Source organism: Perna viridis, chromosome 7 (genome assembly GCF_037379345.1).
Source record: "Perna viridis isolate PV_CMFRI_1.1 ecotype Kerala chromosome 7, ASM3737934v1, whole genome shotgun sequence".
In the NCBI taxonomy this organism is placed as follows: Eukaryota; Metazoa; Mollusca; class Bivalvia; order Mytilida; family Mytilidae; genus Perna; species Perna viridis.
In genome coordinates this window covers 31,342,833-31,362,168 of record NC_142451.1, presented here as the reverse complement: position 1 = coordinate 31,362,168, position 19,336 = coordinate 31,342,833, and the positions used below count along the sequence as shown (strand labels likewise).

The following is a 19,336-nucleotide window of genomic DNA, read 5'->3' as shown; positions in this document are numbered from 1 at the left end:
TAATCATTGTCCTATAAAATAAGAAAGCAATTGCCAAGCCAGGTATTTTGTGTCATATATACTTCACCTAAATTTTTGACGTTTTACTATAAAATAATTGCAGAATTGAAGTGCCCTTAATTAGTGATATACGAACTATTAATGCAACAAGTATAAATTAAAACAGTACCACAAACGAACAACAGACAATCAGGACCACCCTAAAAAACAAATAAACCATAAAAATATGAAGTCTCAGTATATAAATACTGATCTTAGAAATATAAACGGTGAGGTTTTCTGCATGTGAAGACACCGGATAATAAGAAAGAACGTTCTATCCTACCCCTTCATTTGAAAATATTTTTATTATGGCACAAGTATAACGAGAAAAAAAGCACGATTCTTATAATATTGCATATACATATCCCTATCCGTCAAAAAAATTTCAATTCTGTCAAACATTATTCTGATTGCATGTAATATAACATACTCATTTACTTCTTCGCTGCCCAAAGGTTATGGTCCGGTTCCCCTCCCTTCACAGGACCATTACCATTGATGAAGTCAAATTAAAAGTGTTTCAATTGAACCAATTAAGAGGATGTTCATGTAGAAATCAGGCAAACCGATTTATGCCATGGTTGGCACACCTTAAATATTTCCCCACTGAATTTGTTGTTTTAATGTAATGTTTACATAATACAAAATGTATGAATTCAAAGATATGTTTTAAATCGACAATAGATGGCTCAGAAGATGATTTTAAAGTAAACAAAGGTGCAGAGTCATCAGGCTAAGAATACTGCATAAAATATCATCTCTTTTGAAATACCATACCAGCTAATTAAAATTAGAGCTATCAATTGTTCCATACAGCCACTTAGACTTATCAATTGCTCCTTTCAGTCGTTGCATTTAGTGACTGAATGAAACAATTAATAGGCCCAATTTTGATTAGAATGAATAACATATAAATTGTTCATAACAAAAATAAAGAGTCATCTCCCTTTTTCAATGAATTTTGATACATAAAACATCTAAACTTACCTGTAACTCATTTAGATGTAATTAGAAACTAGATATCTTGAACCCACAATACACATTTTTGTGCAAGGAAAATCCCAGTACAGTACTCATGCACAGGGGCGGATCCAGACACATTGAAAAAAAAGGATGCTAGCCGGGGCTCCTAAAAAATAGGGGTGGACGGACATTGCCATTCTTTGTCAATTTTACACATGAAAATGACAAATTGTCCTATAAAAAGGGGGTGTTGGCGCCCCATGCACCCCCTCTGAATCCGCCGCTCATTCAATCGTCAAAAATATCCTATCAAATGGGAGTTTATACCTGACCCATTAATATTTCAAAGTCTTAGACTACTGAGTTGTGTAATCTGAGGGCTGATGGACGCATGTACGCCACTGAACCTAACTACACGGTCTCATTGGCATTGCTTTGGACCCATCATATTTATGTGAGTGTTCCATTTTATTAGATGGAAGCCGTCTTATCGATCTTTCCGCCTTCAAAAAAAACTTCAGGGATATGAGGTTGTGAAGTTGAAAAGTTGAAAAGTATATATCTTGCGGTGTAGACAGATCGAATTTTCAGGAAACAGTTTTAATTATTCTGAATTTCCGAGTCATTTCATACTGTCTGTATAAGCCAAGAAAAAGGGACACTTAACAATAATATTTCACATTATGGGGAAAAAAGCATATGAAACAAGGATACAAGACTGGCTGAAAACTAGATATCAAAACAATATATGCATACACGTAGAATTTAATTGTCTATTAAATTATATAATGTTATTACGTACGTGACACCAGACACGCTATACTTTCCATTAAACATGGCACGCACGTGCATTTTATGTAATATTTTCCGAGTTAATTTTTAGACATAAACCAACTAACCAATTTTGATTGAAAGGAAATCTCGGTGGATTCAACGGGACTTCTTTGTAAAATGGTGCTCATGCAGTAATTTTGGGTAGAACATGAACGCAATAGAGCAGTCAGCCCCCACTTCTTTATCATAAAACGGTACCAATTTTGGGTAAAACGTGAGCAAAATGAGCAGTCAGCCTTGATCCCTTTTTTTTTATGCATTTTTGAATCCGTTACTGGGAGTCAATCATAGATGTCAATATTGTACAATCATGAGACTCAACAAAAAATGTCATAGGTATATTTAACAGACGACCCGGACGATGTTGAGTATGTGCCCCTGCCACTTTTTCAAAGGAATACAGGATTAAGTAATTTTGTCGTATTTTTTTCTTCAAATACATTGCCGAACTTGTGAGGCAGAATGAATAAAAAATATCATAATATAAGGAGGTCATTGCTTATTTATTCAATTTCAGGACCTCCTGAATTATTTATGGACCTCCACAATTTGATTTTGTGATCTTCTGAATTTTCTGAAGACCTTCACAAGTAATTGTTTTATTTCAGGAGCTCTTCTAATATTTAAGGAGGTCCTGAAATCGAATTCTTGGGGTCCATTTATAAGTTAGGACCTCCTAGACCTTCAATAATAATAGTTTAGACCAATACCCCGCCTCATACTAAAGTTAAGCATTAATAAGAAATAACTAGTGGTGGTTTGGTAAATGTATAAATGTTGTTTTTCGACCTTGTGATAATGACCTATATCAACATTGTGTTTATTTATATTTCAACCGAGGGGTAGGCAAAAACAATATTAATCAACATCTGACAAAGAAAATAACTCAACAAAAGTATCAATGCCTCCCTCATCTTCCTATATTTATAAGTTATATTCTAATTTGAATCTATGTCTAAGAATGGAACTTCTAATGCTTAAAATCTCGAACAGTTATTCGGCACTGTTTGAACCCCTTAGTAACCCCTCACATGAAAAGTCGGTCAAGATATGTCTTGTTTCTAATATGTTTACATATATTTATACTTCATTTCATCATTTATGAGATCCGCAAGTGACTGTTGTTATGAAATATTATCCATCACGTGCCTTTTTTATACAATTAATATCGTGCAGTACGGATCATTTTAAAATACAGTCATGTGGAGTTTCCCCCCTTTGTCCACGATCTTTGCGATATGGAAGGACAGATATTCAGTCTGGTTTACCCTAATGTAGACTGCACGAAATCTCTATTTCTATTTCAGTGACATGCCTTAAAATGTTGTACTTTATCTTTTTCCCAAAAAATTTCATTTATCAATTTTTTTAATTTAAATTTTTCCATCTGTTTCAGGTGTAACATCTGCTTTTTAAAATGTTAAATATACATGTAAAGTAAAACAAACGTTCGATTGTATTATCTGGATTTCAGATGAATAGCTGTTTGGATGCATTGTTAAATATTTTTAATATAAACTAAAACTTTTCTGTGTGATCATCGTGTAAGCATATCTAATATCTATACATTTACAAATCTAAAGATTTCCGGTAAAAATACAGTTGATCATTTAATTGGTATACAATGAAAACTATCTTGAACCAGGGAGTGTACATTAGCTAGGTGTTGTAAAGTCAAGAATTGGTATGGAACAAGGTCAAACATAGCCTTTTCTGGATTCAGCCCCATTTCTGATCCAATTAAACGGAATTTTCTACATAAAAGTCATTAATGATCTAAAACCTTGTCGTAAAATAGAGAATTTTATGCTTGAGAATAAGATTAAACATCCGCAGAAGTAGGTATTCGTCTGGGTACTTGAACATTTCATCTCACTTTGAAATGGCATCTCTTGTGCAGAGGGTCATTTCACAACTTAAAATTTTGAACCTGCTAAACCCCCATTCCTTTATGCAAATTAGTACACTACATTCGCGGATTTGTAATGAGTAGTGTATATATATATCTATCGTGAATTTATTTTACATCCTGTAAAGAAGAGCCTATACATAAGCCAACGAAGTGACTAGTAAATCAGAACGAGGTTATTTGTCTGCGGAGGAGATTGTCTCCTACGCAAGGTATCTTCGCTATTTCAAAGCCCTTAAGACTAGCGGAATGATATATCAGAAGACGGTAGATAGGAATGTGAAAAAGATTTTGCTTCATGCAATCACTGTCTACTATTCAAATTAATCAAGTCCAGACTTATATAGACTTTTTTTTTATAAAATGAAAACATAAATCATAATCAATTCAATTACAGCTTGCTTATGTATAGCTATATACTGATTGCATAGAACTGAGCAGAATTTAATGACCGGAAGTGTTCCGGGTTGTAATGGAAGATTCCGAATTCGTTTATTTTTTCACTGTCATTTTGTGTAACAATCATCCTACCGCACGAGCTTATGGCTAAGGATTTTGGGCACATTATCCCGTCATCCGAAGTCAAAACTTCCCATAAACGACCATTTTTGAGTAATATATAGATTCCAGCATTACAAGTCACAAGCAAGTTTCCTTCGCTATCAACACAAAGACCGTTCAACGTCACAAATATCTCGTTTTGCAACTTGAATTCTTTGTGAGTAAAATATCTCAGAAGCTTTCCTTCAAACGTGAAGAGCTTAATGCTACTGTTTCCAGAATCGGAAACATATATATGTTTATCCTTATCAACCGTCACATGGTAAGGATGGTCAAATTCACGTGGTTCACTTCCATATTGACCAAACGAGTGACAACTATTACCATCTTTGTCAAATACAACAACCGAATGCTTGCATATATCTGTTACTATAAAATGTTCATCGTGTGACAAACATAATCCATACGGTATTTCCAAAACATCGCTTGAGCCCACGAGCTGAACCAGTTGTCCGTCAAGAGAAAACAATTTTACGCACGCGTTAACACTGTCTGTTACAGCCACGACGTCATTTTTGGTCATTGCAATACTAACTGGAAAATGTATTTGGTCTGGTTTACAACCTTTACATCCGAACTTTGATTTAAAATTTCCTTCCATTGTGAAAATTTGGATTCTGTGGTTTTCGGTGTCTGCGATCACAATATCACCTGGAATTATAGGATAAACAATTGTGTTAAATATATTGTTTTGTTTGTTTGTTGGGGTTTAACGTCCGAGCAGCAATATTTTAGCTATATTCAGACGATGAACATGAAATTGATGATAAAATGAACATGAAATGATGATGAAATGAAAAAGGGATGGGACACAAGGACAATGGGGTCGACAAATTTTGATTGCAACTGGAAATAGGGAAAGGTGGTTAGGGTCGGGCAATTTAGCCTCCTGTGGCGGAGCCCTATGGTTCTTACTCCGGGAGAATACCACAGTAGAGTTCTTTAACGTGCGAGGAACGTGGCATCTTTCCCAACACGGTGCACCACTATGGTTTGCGGACAGGTTTTCCGTATTATAGCCTGTCAACCCCAGCATGTAACACACCAGGGGTACCCCATTCCACCATCTGGGGCACACATCCCAGTTGCTCTGTGGGCAGAGCGCTCTAGCCCCCGGCTAGGGTTCTGAGCACTATTTAGTCGCCTTTTACGACAAGCTTAGCGCTGCTGCAGGCCTATTCTTCAACGCCCGGATCTGCACGGGGCGTATTCCCTTGATGCATGTGTTTTCAATTAACAGAGGAGCAAATAGATAAACTCAAAATGAAAAAAAATATTGTGTTTGTATACGTGCATTTTCCTGCCCTTTCCTTCGTTTTCACGAGCGCTTTATCAATATTTAGAAAATGTTTGAAATTATTAATAAAATCGTGACATATGAAATTTAAACCAGTATGACTACATTCATAATTATACGTTACATGTATGAAACGAAAACATTAAGCAACCAGAGTTGACACTGCGCATGACGAGTTTGTGATTAATTGTATTTTTATGTCACACACGTTTGAAGACAGTTTAGATAATTATTAAAGAACAAAGTAAATTGCTATTTAGATTTTGAATCCATGCGTTTGTCCATCCGAAAATTATATCATGTTAAACTTTAATATCAGTTTTACAAAAGAGGTCCCAAATTTACCTAAAATGCATGAAGCATTCACATGTGGTATTATACAATGTTGCTCCATTGTTCATTGAAATGCATTGCTTCCTTGTTATTTTTCCATCTTATGACATAAAATATAACAATAAAAATCAATTTCATAAGAGTCAAGGACCACTCGCCCCTATGCTTATACACATATTTGTATATGCTCAGACAATTATAAAATTTATGTAAATGTAATATGTATATATCCCGCAGTGGCGAACCCAAAGAGGGGGTTTCAGAAAATAGTGGGCTTCTATGCTATTATGGGCATTGTTTACCCAAAACCAGAAACCCCCTAAACCCGCCATTGCCCCGTTTAAACAACGTGAAGAATACAAGTCTGTCACATCAGAAAATTATATGGTAAGCTAGTATATAGTGTTTAGGAGATTATAGGCCATTCAACCGAGAAAGTTGTTCATTTGAATGATTTAAAAGGTTATAAACAAGATCATACTTGACTCGAGAAAATAATATAACAAATCCAAAATAGAATATAAGTCCTATTTATAAACATGAAAATACAAATGAACGAGAATGTTAAGTAATGGCTTGAATAAGAACAAAGTAGATTTATTTTCATCATAAAGGATACGCCCCTTTTATATATCAAAATGCTATAGTTAACCGCATTTTTACCATCAGTATCCTATTTCAGTTGGGATTAAAACATTATAAAACGAGAGGTACGGGAAGACATGAAATACATGATAAAGAAACCGAGAAGAAGCTAATAAAGAAATGGATGTTACAAGAAATGAGGGGAACACCATTTTCTATATCGAGCTAGAAATGCTGCATGAGGCGAATGCCAGCAGCCATTTAACACGAGCATAAGTCACTTTTTTAGCCATCACTATCCTAACAGCCATGCACAAACCAAGAACGGGACTGGCTAAGATGTAGAGAAAACAATAAATACCAATTTTGCATAAATAAGCGAATTCTCTACCTGGTTTGTAGATACCACTCAACCAAATTGTGACTCGGCAGTGGCGAATCCAGGAATTCCGAAAAAGGGGCACTGAATAAATTCATTCCAGTGATTTGCAGTTTTTGCTATAGACAAGCAGCATTTTCGTGCACAAGGGGCTCTACCTTCCCCACCCCTTTTAACTAAATTCAATAAAAATTAAACGGAACTATATTTTGAATAGCCATGTTGTTACTTCAGTATAAAGCTGTGCGCAAAAGTGCAAGTTGTTTTTTTTACTAACCACTGTAATTAATCTACAAGAATGCTGGAGTAATGATTGTACCAGGCAATGTACATTGTACAACAGCCTTGAGGATTCCTGTTTCTATATATAAGGAAAAGTGTATAAATTATTTATCATTATCTGCGCAGAGCGATAAAAGCATGTAATTCTTACATATTAACACTGATAAGACAATTTTTTTTTCAAGTACATGTATTTATGTGTTAGATAGGAGATGTTTATGTTCAGAAAGCTTAATATGCAACTGTATACCTTAAATTTCATTACATTTAAACCGGAATAAAAATAATTTCTATAGGGAAATTTGAGCTTTCATAAAAAAATTTATCAAACTTCTCACTTTGTTATGGAAATATTGTCATCTGAGAAGAAAGAAGGATCATATTGATTAAGTGTAAAACAAATCTAGAGGACAAATGGGACAATAGCATAAATAAGTCGTACAGGGGAGAAGAATAGGTACTAATTGGGCGTCTGAGCTGTTCTCGCACAATGTTTTCGACTTGCACCTGTGGCTCCCGGCTATATACGCCCCCAAGATGTATAAGATGTAAACTGAATATTAAATGTCAAAATCAGTATCACATGCAGTATCAAACCGAGACTCTTGTATCACCCAAAAGACCACCGGCATGACATGTCATGTGATACAGATTTTAACATGTCATGTTCATTATATCATATATATATATATTAACTATACTTTAAATATGGTTGGTGAAGGGGTGTGATATAGGGTATGCGATTTAGGTTTAGGGGTGTGATATAGGGTATGCAATATAGGTCTACGGGTGCGATATAGGATATGCGATATAGGTATAGAGGTGTTATATAGGGTATTCAATATAGGGTAAACAATATAGGATTTAAACAAACACGTATTATGCATATACAAAAATGGTATATTTTAATCTAAATATATAATATAAGGCATTATTACTGTTACGGCCTTGATCACTGAAGACTATTATGTTAACATTATCAGCCCATTATCTGAGTTAATGTTACATGTAAATAGGAACAATTCACTGGTTCATGCATGTAAAAGTGTACTACAATGAATGTACTTTCCATTTTACTCGCCCGTCTTTAAGTCTGGAACGTATTATGGTATTCCGTGTCTGTCCGTCCGTCCTCACGTGCAATTTGTCTCCATGGAAGAAAACTTCCTTTCGTTATTAGATGAATCCCGGTTATTGGGACTTTTAGAACCGAAAAGGGGACGTATCGATTCATGTTATAAGCGAAACTGCATGGTTATTTACATATTGTTCAATGGAATTTGATGACTGTTACTTAAGATTTCCTACTAAAAAGTGAAAGGTTTACAATATGTTCTTCTGTATCAATATCGGTATCTAGATAACTTAGCCAAACCTGATTTTGTAACGGCTACTCCACATGGGTTTAAGAACTGGCCTTTATATTTCCCACGTTTTCCAACTCTCCTGATCAGTTTTTGTCTTTCCATTGTCGATTTGCGAGTTGAAACTATCCCTGAGAATTTGTTTCTGAGTATATGCATCATTCGGAATTGAATTCTTAGTCATATGCAGGGAGTTGTCATGGTTACCGCTACAGGGTTTTCTGAAAAGACAAATGTTTGAGAACACTCAAAGTACAGTGATCTGTTTAAATCTCCAGTATTCTAAATTTCAATTTGTTCCGATACTTAATCTTATTGAAACCATTTTGTCAAAAATCATGATACGAGGTGTGACTATAAACTATTAAAAACACAAATTTATTACTCCAGACCCATCCACTGAGTATAACGTAGGCGGTTTTAGATAATTTTACTGAACATAGGTATAAGGGAAACAGATATTGTCTTATTTGTGAGACTTTGCTAATAAAATTTAGTTTCGGTACTATCACGTTGATTGAAATGTTATGATTTTTAGTTCTGTGTCTCCTGTCTCTGTTTTCTTCTTTTTATCTTCAAAATTCAATTTTGTAGTCTTCAATGAAAAATTCCGGCCCGGGCTATGTATCATCTATTTAAAAACAAAGTACAAGGAATTGTACATCAATTTACTTAAACCCTACATTATGTCTATCCATGAACCTTTTATTGTCGTTTTAAGTGTACTGCAGATTAAAGGTCTGAATTATGTATTCCTTTCCTATCTTTTCTTACAACGTATGGTTAAGAAATTGAGGGTCGTGGCATTTTCAAACAAAATTAACACTGACATACGTCTAGCTTAATTCGATATTTTGCGAAAAAGTGACGTCTCAGTATTAAAGACACGTTTCTTTCTCATTAATCACATCAAAAGAAAGAAAAAAACTGTAACATTAATCGTCAATAGAATTAGTTAGACCAAGCGTAGAACATCCGAGATAAATCCTGCACCAAGAGGGAATTACTGCCACACGTGGTCAGTATAGCGGAGTGATATATAGCTAACCCGGAAGTGGTTATTAGGTCTGCGGAGGCGATTTCAAACATTTTCGTTAATCAGTTTAATCACACTGTACAAATCAATAACGTAATGTCCCGTGCTGAAAGTCATTCTTTGATATTTTCACATATTCTTGACATACAACTGAACTCTGCACGCAATATGATCGACAAACTGGTTAAAATATAGATTTCCGTTCAAGTAAATTACAAACCATACTCCGTAAACAGTAGTTTGTTTGAACTTCTACTTTGCAATTAAGGATAAGAAAAAAATCTGTTTAGTCGAACTTTTAATGATTATTTGTCTATAGCAGGGATAGGACATTATTGTAGTGTTAATTTTTATGACACTCTTCATGAGTTGTCCATTTGCATACACATCAAAATGATGAAAACCTTTAGTTAACATGGTAAACAAGAAAAGGACATTTTTTTTGCAGAGCAAATCTTTGAAATCTGACCTTAATTGAATTGTTAACCAATTTGGAATAAGGTCCTAAAAAGTTGTTTCACCACAATATCTGTGATTTGCAAAATATGATGATTTATCGGAATTAAAAAAATACAAATTTTAGTGAGCTGGAACTTGAAGATTTTAGGTCGATTGATAATATAAAATCATATTCTTTTCCATTTCACATCTTTTGACCTATCGTACATTTGAACATTACTAGCAAAATAAGAGTATTTCTTTTTCGAAAATAATTTATATTTGACATGCATCTTATAATGTTTTAAAGCTTATGTCGGTTTTAAAAGCTCATTAGTGTTGTAATGTTTTATATGTACCGACTTCACTTTTAAACTTTGAACTTGGTTGTGTAACGCAACAGTTCATCAATCGGCTAAGATCGGCAAATTTCAAGCGCAGTTGCGATATGCTCAATGTTAAAAATCGAGTGAATTCGTAATCGTTTAGTCCGATTTTCCTCTGACCTTGCAACCCTCATTTTTTTATTTGGATATTGACCACCGAACGCTTCCGTGTCCGCAAATGAACTTTTTCATCTCACTCTGATGCCAGCAGCAGAGAAAAAAATGAGAAATTGTACTTCTACATTTTCAGTGCTTTCCGGTCCAATATTAGTGGCGGATAACCACGAACAGTAGATTATAAGATAGCGTATAACCCATATAAAACAGATAAGGCGAAATCCATTTGAGTTTTAGTCTGTTAATACATACATATTTAGACCCTCGATAAGCAGATCAATACAGTACAGCAGAAAAACTGGTTCATCTTTAAACATCGTCATGGTTTTCATAAATTGATCCGATATTGGAGACCATTTAAAAGCCTACTTAAAATATTATCGTGTTTTGGGTTGATTGTTTGATGTTCACAGTTTTGTAATTCCCATGATATATTAGAACAAACATTGCATAATTTGTATTTTAGTTGCGACATCTGAAGGGCTGCTATTTTTGTTCAATAATCTGAAAAAAAAATGTACCAAGATGCCTACATCTTGTTGAACAAATATGTGTTTTCATGAAATTTAGGGGTTGCGTAATCCATTTGCACAAATTTTTCATAGTAATACTTTAAATGCTTCCATTTATCCTTCAACATACGGCAATATCGATTATTTTGGGATAGGTTATCACAAGGATGGAGGAACAAAAAAAACAAAACAAAACAAAACAAAACGGAACAAAACGAAACAAAAAAAAAACAATATGTATATTTAACAATGTACAAAGTTTGAATAATGTTGCAGATTTCACAAAGTAGGTACCCCTAAGCGCAACGGACGGAGTCAGGCGGCTACTATACCTGCTTCACCGTTAGTGACGCAGGGAAAAATCAATAACTTATAAGGGGAATAAGATATACTCAAATCTTTTTATACAAAAAAAACCCCAAGCTCCTTAATTCCTGACATGTTATAAGTAGAATATTCTGCAGAGTGTATCAAACATTAGTTTACTGAGTAAATAATCCCATGGCTCGCTCTGTACAATCTCCTTTATAAATAATCCCATGGCTCGCTCTGTACAATCTCCTTTATAAATAATCCCATGGCTCGCTCTGTAGAATCTCCTTTATAAAAAATCCCATGGCTCGCTCTGTAGAATCTCCTTTATAAATATTCAACCCATGGGTATACATTTTCTACTGAATCAATGATCATATTGTTACATAACTTAGGATATTTAGATGAATTTTGATGCTTTTACTCCTTATTTATACAATCTAACCATAATTTTCATGTGTTTCCCATTAGAGAGATCGAAAGCAATTATTATTTGTATTCACATGGTTTGCAGTAGTGCCTTTAAGTCTCGTGTATGTGAAAGGTAGGTGTTACTCCGATATGCATGTAAAGTTCGGTTACATCAAGATATATAAAGCGTACCTATTACTTTGCGCGGCTTCCGAAGTGTTTCTAATACACAAAAAAGATGGGTGAGTAAGATAGGTAAAATACCACTTTATCTTAGAATCAGGAAAAATGTGTATAAGGTGTGCATCATATTAAAATATCTATCTACTGTTAAGGATAATTTTTAAACTTATAGAGCTTTTCTACTTTGTACTATCATATTATAGATGATATTCCTAAAAGCTAACTCCAAAACTATAGTTGACAACAACTTATACATGTACTCTGTATACAGAAAACAATTTTGGTTTTAGTGCAACATTCAATGAAACTGCTTAAATAAGATAATAAAACCGATATTTTTCATAAACTGATAAATTCTAGACTAGGCAATAGTAAAAAGGAATAGTCGGCATAAAAAATGGCAATATCAACTTAAAAACCAGAAAGTTGGAAACCACCGTTATGGTCCCTACTTGGTTCTTAACATTTCCACCCAAGTTACACCAGGCAATAGTGCTTAACCTGTCGCTTCCATGAAAGTTTGTTTTTTGTCGGGTTTGGGTGTCAAAATGGCAAACGAAGTGTTTAGGGAACAAAACAAAAGATGTCCATCATCAGATCGAATGACAACTAATCACCAATGATCATCTGACGGTTTGTAACCATATCATCATCGGCTTAAACTGTCGACTTGAAATGTCAATCTGTTTTCATGAAAAATAAGGACGCACCAATCACAAATATGATCAAAACTGCAAATATAATACAAAAAACAAAAGTGCGCCAATACTGGATTTAGCTGTCCAATACGGCTTTTACCCGTCCAATACGTCATATTGGCCAAGTTAAGATGAATACTGACCTAAGCCAATACGTCATATTGGACTAGTTAGTCGTTTAAGGTATAATTGCGTAATGTTTTCCATATTGGCAATTTTTGGTCCTCGGCTAGTCATATTGGACTTCGGCTACGCCTCAATCCAATATGGCTAGCCTCGGACCAATAACAAAGGTAATATGGAAAACCTTATGCAATAATACTATATTACCGTCGGGCAAGGGGAAATTGTCATTGCCTGACGATCTTCCTATATATCATCTCTCTACACAAGATTACCATTGCCCGACGACATTACTGTATTATCTCTCTACACTAGAGTCTGTACCAAAATTTCGGAATTCTGCAATAGCAGCGATCGGAAATAAAACTGTCATCACCAGACGAAGTTATTTAACAGCTTAGTACTATGTTACTTAGAATGAGGAAAATGCATTAAATACTCGTCCTGCTTATGCATGCATGTTCTGAAACAGAGTTATCATCAAATCGGTCAATAAAAAGAAGACAAACACTTTATAACGGAACATTTGTCAAACAACGATTTAAAAAGTACACGGCAGCAACTGTCATGTTTCCTAGGATACATGTAGGATCAAATCTTGAAATGATCTGAAACAGCACGGAACACGTCGAACTCAGTAATCACAACTCTGTCTATATCTGCATGTAGTGTCAAATGCTGTCTCAGGACTATTCGGTAACATAAAATATATTGAACTATATAAGTTTTATCATTAAACATATATAAAAATCATTTTTGTGACTAAACAAAACAACCACTACACAGCATATATTGCATTTATGAACAAAACAACAAAGAACAAGTTCACACATCTCATGATAATATTTCTGTCCTCAGTTCTAATGACTCTTTCAAAAAATAAAAAATAAAAATTCGGGCATAGTCTATGAGCATGCTTAATATACAATTCCGCGAGGTAAATTCTTTTGTTCTACCTAAGCCATACCTCGCGGAAGTATTGAGCATGTTCATCAACTTACCACAAAAGGGTCTATTATAATTTTTCCAAAGGAAACAGGATTTAATAAATATACATGACTTTATTTTGTATCAATTTATGTTCATCCGAACTCTTCGACAAAGGCATACATTATCTCATTCCATAGTTTATAAACAAAGATTCCCTCAAATTCTGATTTTAATATAAAATGGTCTTCATCTTCGATAACTCCACAATTTTTGCATCGTCTTTCAGTGCGTGGAGTGTTATTATTAGGACCGTTGTCAATTTCAAGTCTATGGTAGCTGATTCGAAACTTAGTCATTAAACGGTAAATAGAAATGCCTTTCCAATTAAGGTTATATTTCTTTTATAAAGGAAAAGCTTGCTGCTTTCATCAAGTTTGTCCAATTTGTTCTTTAAATATTTAATTTTTTATTTTTCGGATATTTCACTTTCCATATTTAGTAAAAACCCCTTGCGAATTAAGATATTTTGAAAGTTCAACAGGCACTTTAACAGTGATTGGGATTACCGTGCACCATGCGCCATAGTCGTATTTCCTCTTAAAATGTCCCATTGAATTGAAGGGTAAGGAGGCCATAGTTCTATTGGCAAAATTTTAATCCCAATCACTGCTTCAATAAATGGGTTTATAATGTCAGCAAATAGTCAGACAAGATATAAAATTGCTTGCGTATTTGTATAATTTTCAACAGGAGATCTAACCAATTCTGTTCTTACTCCCATACTCGAAGACGTCTTTTTGTTCCCAGGAGATGCTTAAAAAAGCGAGTTTTTTCTTAAATGGGGATCCATCAATAAAGTGAGATGGTCAATAAGAAAATAATCCATTGAGATATTTCAGGGCGATACATTTACTATCTGGATTGACATTATAAGTAGGTGCATTTGTAGTAGTATTTCATCATACCCGTTTTCTCTCAAAAATCCAAATTGCATGCGTTACAAAGCGACAGGGTTGCCATACAGAATTTTAAGGGGAAATGGGGTTCGGAGGTGTGTTATTTGGAAAAATATCAGGCAAGGTGACGAAAATTCTCTTTGTCTAATTCGAATTCGAACACTAGGTTGTACTTTAGTTAATGCATATGAAAAATACATAAGATTTGGCAACTAAAATATAACTTTTATACTTGTCCGAGTGATAACTTTTAATGTCTTGGGCAAAAGGACAACCTTTGATGTCAAAACCTGCTCAGCCAGAGATGGTCGTTTCCTCCCTCAATACTATAAAGAGTGGGTATCGAAAATCAGAAGTTGTTCGAAGCTTGACGAAACATCCACTACGGTTTACCAACGTGGGTTTACCTCTCTTTCTTTGCATATGATCAGTTCTACCGTTGACATATATCTCATAAAATTGACCGTACCACTTTTTTTCTGAAGAACTACGTCTATTTTTAACTAGAGAATTGTTTTACAAAAATATGGAGTTTTTATAATTCGAGTTTTGCCACAAAAATAAGAATTGTTACTTACTTGCATGGAATGTGTATTTCAGTGCTATCCTAAGATATGAAATCGTCGATGAAAGAGGATAGGTTTGTTAGCATTATGACTGAATATTTTTAATGAATGAATTAGTCAGACTTGCATATAGTCCTGGAATTACTCAACTGAATACAAATCTCGTTATAGCCTTAGATTATTGCTGTTGACATATCTCTCTGTGTATCCGATAAAAAATCCAATAATTTCTTATAATTTAAATAATAACTTACCATATCTGTCGCATTTTTGGCAATACCTCTGTAAAGTCTCATAAAGAAATGCTTAATTTCAAATACACGTGACGTCATGTGTCTGCCGATCTTCGTCTGCTCGGGAGATGCACACATTCCATCAGTTGCAGAAGATAACTATTGATTTTTCTTCGAATACATTGAAACTGAATCAAGCAAAAAATTTTCCTTGACTGAGGCACTCTTAGGTTCTATATAAATGATAAAATATTAATGGTCAATAAGAAATTTTGGCTCCTACCATTGGCGGAACAGGTTAACACAATTATATTTAATATTCTAGCTGTAAGATGCTGATTGGCGCCGGAGTATAGTCTCATCAGTTTTATTGATTTGAAATATAAACTGGATTAATGTCAGGTTGTGATTTTTGCTTCAGATAAACCAAATTAGAACATCAATAATATTGCGATTACTAACACCAACAGTGCGGTATTGTCGTTTCACAAATGTAATAATCTGCTTATAATCTGTTCATGACAACGCACTGAGCGGCAAGTTGCTGGTAGAATGACCACCTGCTCTAGGTCATCGACGGACCACTGAAGTCTAGACAATTACAATGTAGAAATATAAAAAAAAATGTTAAAATAACCTTATGGATTGACTCCATGACATAAATGTATATTTCCATTAATGTTCTGATGTAGGAAAGATTTAAAGCACCGTAAGAATTATTCCTAAGCCCATATTATGAACTCGTATTTTTTGTGGTATCCGAGCTAAGGGCCATTTTACTTTATTGGGAACATTGATAAATGTATGTTGTAAAATCTATGGACACTGATGCTATGTAATGGGACATTAAATTTGTACCCACCAAATCTTAGATTTTTTGCAATTCAGTAGTTATCTTAGAACATCGATCACAAATAATTAAGAAATGCAGGATATATAGCCATCACCATGTAGTACTGTGTGACGTGTCATGTCTTATTGAACTAAAGAATGTTAAAAAATATGAAAATTACCTTTTCACGATCATATGATACTTGTAACCTTGAGTGCAAGAATTGGACAGGAATGTTAGAAATGGCCAGTAAAAGTTGTAAAATGTATATTTGCTATAAATTACCCATTCCCGCCGAAAATCACTTTATCTAATATATTTCTAAATGTCAAAGCCTCGAAGAATTTATGATTTAGTAGAAAATGGTTTCTTTGATATTTTCTGTTTTGTACCATCGCAATGGCTACCTTGGATGCTATTTTGATGAGCTTTGGCGATCAAAACGATTAAAATATGTAATTAGTGATCATGACCTTGACATTATGAACCCCAATTTTTTCAATCGACACTTTAAAAGTTACTATTTTTAATGGAAGAAATGATATATTAAGTAAATTTTAGTGTCACTGTCAAATAATCTGTTCATATAATTATTACTGAAACAATTAAAATATAAAACAACAATGTTGAGTCGACCTATTTGCCTATTTTTAGTAACATCTTAATAATAGTATATTACAAGTACATTTTTTTCAAATACTAGTAGTCCAACATGGGTACCTGAAAGATTCTTTTTGATATAAAAATAGCTCTTTATACTGTACGCATTTCTGTAGTTAATAGACTTTGTTATCCTTTACTTCTCTTTTTAAGGACTAAATAGGGGAGGGTGTGCAGTGTAATCAATCCTTGCAGTAAAGCCTCAAATATTTTGTGGATATTCATTCCATAGGAAGAACTCTTAGACCCCACTGATTACCAACAATAATAAAAATGTGAGAATCCACTATATAGATAGGTAAGTCACTGCAGATAACTTTATGACAATTTATGGAAATAAAGCTATATTGAGACACGCAAACAAGCAAATCCAGCATTTTTTCCCTGTAAAAAGTATATATTTTTCAAAACCTTACATTATGGAGATACATGAAAAAAAGATAGATATTATATATTTTTCTATTTTTTGTTATGAAAACCTGTAGCCATGGTAACAAAATAAAATTATACATCAGTTTTCATAACAAATTTTGGGTGCCTGCCCAAGATTAATTGTCGAAAAACAGGTTTTCTAAAATATCAGGCGCTTAAAAACTGCCAGGAAAAGTAAGTTGGCATGGTATTATTGTAAAAAGCAAATAAAAAGTGTACCTTTTAAAGTTCGTGCGAAATTTTGCATTTTTGAAAAACAGCCAGTTGGTTCAGGGAAGAGAACCCAATCCGGTGAGGACCTGAATCTTTCCGGATAGCTTATAGCATGCATTTTACACCAGTATTGCATCTATTTATGTACGATTGCTCTACTACCTACAATCAATATTTCCACCAAGTTTCACCTTTTATTTTTAAGTTTAAGACAGGGTCAGTTTTGTGTACGAAACTGTACACCTAAATCCCATTTGTATAGTGCAACCTAAGGTTTTTTTTTTATAAATGTAGTTTTTCGGATAATTATGGTCCGGGTACTTAAACGCCACGTAACGAACTGTGTGACGTGTCATGTGAAAGTCTCATTGAACTATAAAATTAATAAATCTAAAAATTACCTTTTCATTATTATATGATATTTGTAACCATAAGCACGAGAATTGAGCAGATATGTTAGAAACAATGAATGGTCAAGGATTGAGTTTCAGTGTTTATATGTATAAATGAGCCTTTTTCGTTCATATTTGGGTACATTTTAGGGGTAAGGTAGCTATTTTTACTTAATGGATTTGAAATTGTTCAAGGATGAATTACCTGGGCTCATTTAAAAGTTAAGGTACTTGATACATTTAAATGCACTGTATCATTAGAAGTTGAAATAAAACAAGGAAAAATCTGAAATTCTGAAAATTCCCCTTTTTATTACTAAATAATAATTTTAACGCCCTAAAGTAAAACCAAAAGCACGAGATGAGTTAAATTACTCTTGAATTGCAAAAAATAGTAATAATAATACATCAATTAATAAATAAATAAAAATGATGCCTTAATTTGGCAATTTTAAGCAAATATCTTGAAAACCATTATAAATAAGTTTTTGTTTGTTGGGGTTTAACGTCCGAGCAGCAATATTTCAGCAATATTCAGACAATGAACATGAAATTGATGATAAAATGAACATGAAATGACGATGAAATGTAAAAGGGATGGGACACAAGGACAATGGGGTCGACAAATTTTAGTAGGGTTGGGCAATTTAGCCTCCTGTGGCGGAGCCCTATGGTTCCCACTCCAGGAGAATACCACAGTAGGGTTCTTTCACGTGCGAGGAACATGGCATCTTTCCCAACACGGTGCACCACTATGGTTTTTGGTCAGGTTTTCCGTATTATAGCCTGACAATCCCAGCAAGTAACACGCCAGGGGTACCATATTCCACCACCTGGGGCACACATCCGAGTTGCTCTTTGGGCAGAGCGTTCTAGCCCTCGGCTAGGGTTCTGAGCATTATTTAGTCGCCTTTTACGACAAGCTTAGTGCTGCTGCAGGCCTATTCTTTTAATACCCGGACCTGCACGGGGAATTATAAATAAGAAATAAACTTTCAACTGGATGATGAAAAATGGATAAAGGTCTGTAAATTTAAGCTTTCTATTAGTTCGAAGTTGTATGTCAACTTTTTGCCCTTGAAACGTAAAAAACGTTTTTCCTCAGTTTTATCCAATATTTCTTTGAAAAATCAAATCACGATTAATTAATATCTTCATAACCTGGTTAAGGCGGTTCCCAGAGTTACTGCGACTTTTTGCAATAAGACCAAATGTTAAATAATTCCAGACATACGAACTTTTGATCTTTAGCGCTTCTGAATTCAATAAAAATCAAGTATTAAAGTTATACCAAATGGCCAATCTGATCTTTCAAATAATAGCTTTGATAAAGCTTACCAAGGAAAAACAAGGGAGA

The 19,336-nt window shown here is 34.2% G+C and overlaps 1 protein-coding gene across 5 annotated transcripts; it reads right to left on the bottom strand.

The window, feature by feature from the left end:
* Window positions 1-4,087: 4,087 nt before the first annotated feature.
* LOC148612286 (B-box type zinc finger protein ncl-1-like) lies at window positions 4,088-19,333 on the bottom strand. 5 transcript variants are annotated; one of them, XM_088593586.1, is made up of 5 exons: window positions 15,472-18,455; window positions 13,349-13,454; window positions 11,954-12,081; window positions 8,561-8,770; window positions 4,088-4,960 (listed from the first exon to the last, which is right to left on the bottom strand). In XM_088593586.1, the coding sequence occupies exons 4-5, from the start codon at window positions 8,709-8,711 to the stop codon at window positions 4,161-4,163; spliced, it is 951 nt and encodes a 316-aa protein (XP_088449712.1). In that variant the 5' UTR covers window positions 8,712-8,770; window positions 11,954-12,081; window positions 13,349-13,454; window positions 15,472-18,455; the 3' UTR covers window positions 4,088-4,160. The 5 variants fall into 5 exon arrangements, with proteins under 5 accessions (XP_088449712.1, XP_088449710.1, XP_088449709.1 ...); XM_088593584.1 differs by lacking the exons at window positions 11,954-12,081; window positions 13,349-13,454 and adding an exon at window positions 19,318-19,333 and having other exon boundaries at window positions 15,472-15,683; XM_088593583.1 differs by lacking the exons at window positions 11,954-12,081; window positions 13,349-13,454 and adding an exon at window positions 19,271-19,317 and having other exon boundaries at window positions 15,472-15,683.
* Window positions 19,334-19,336: the final 3 nt, after the last annotated feature.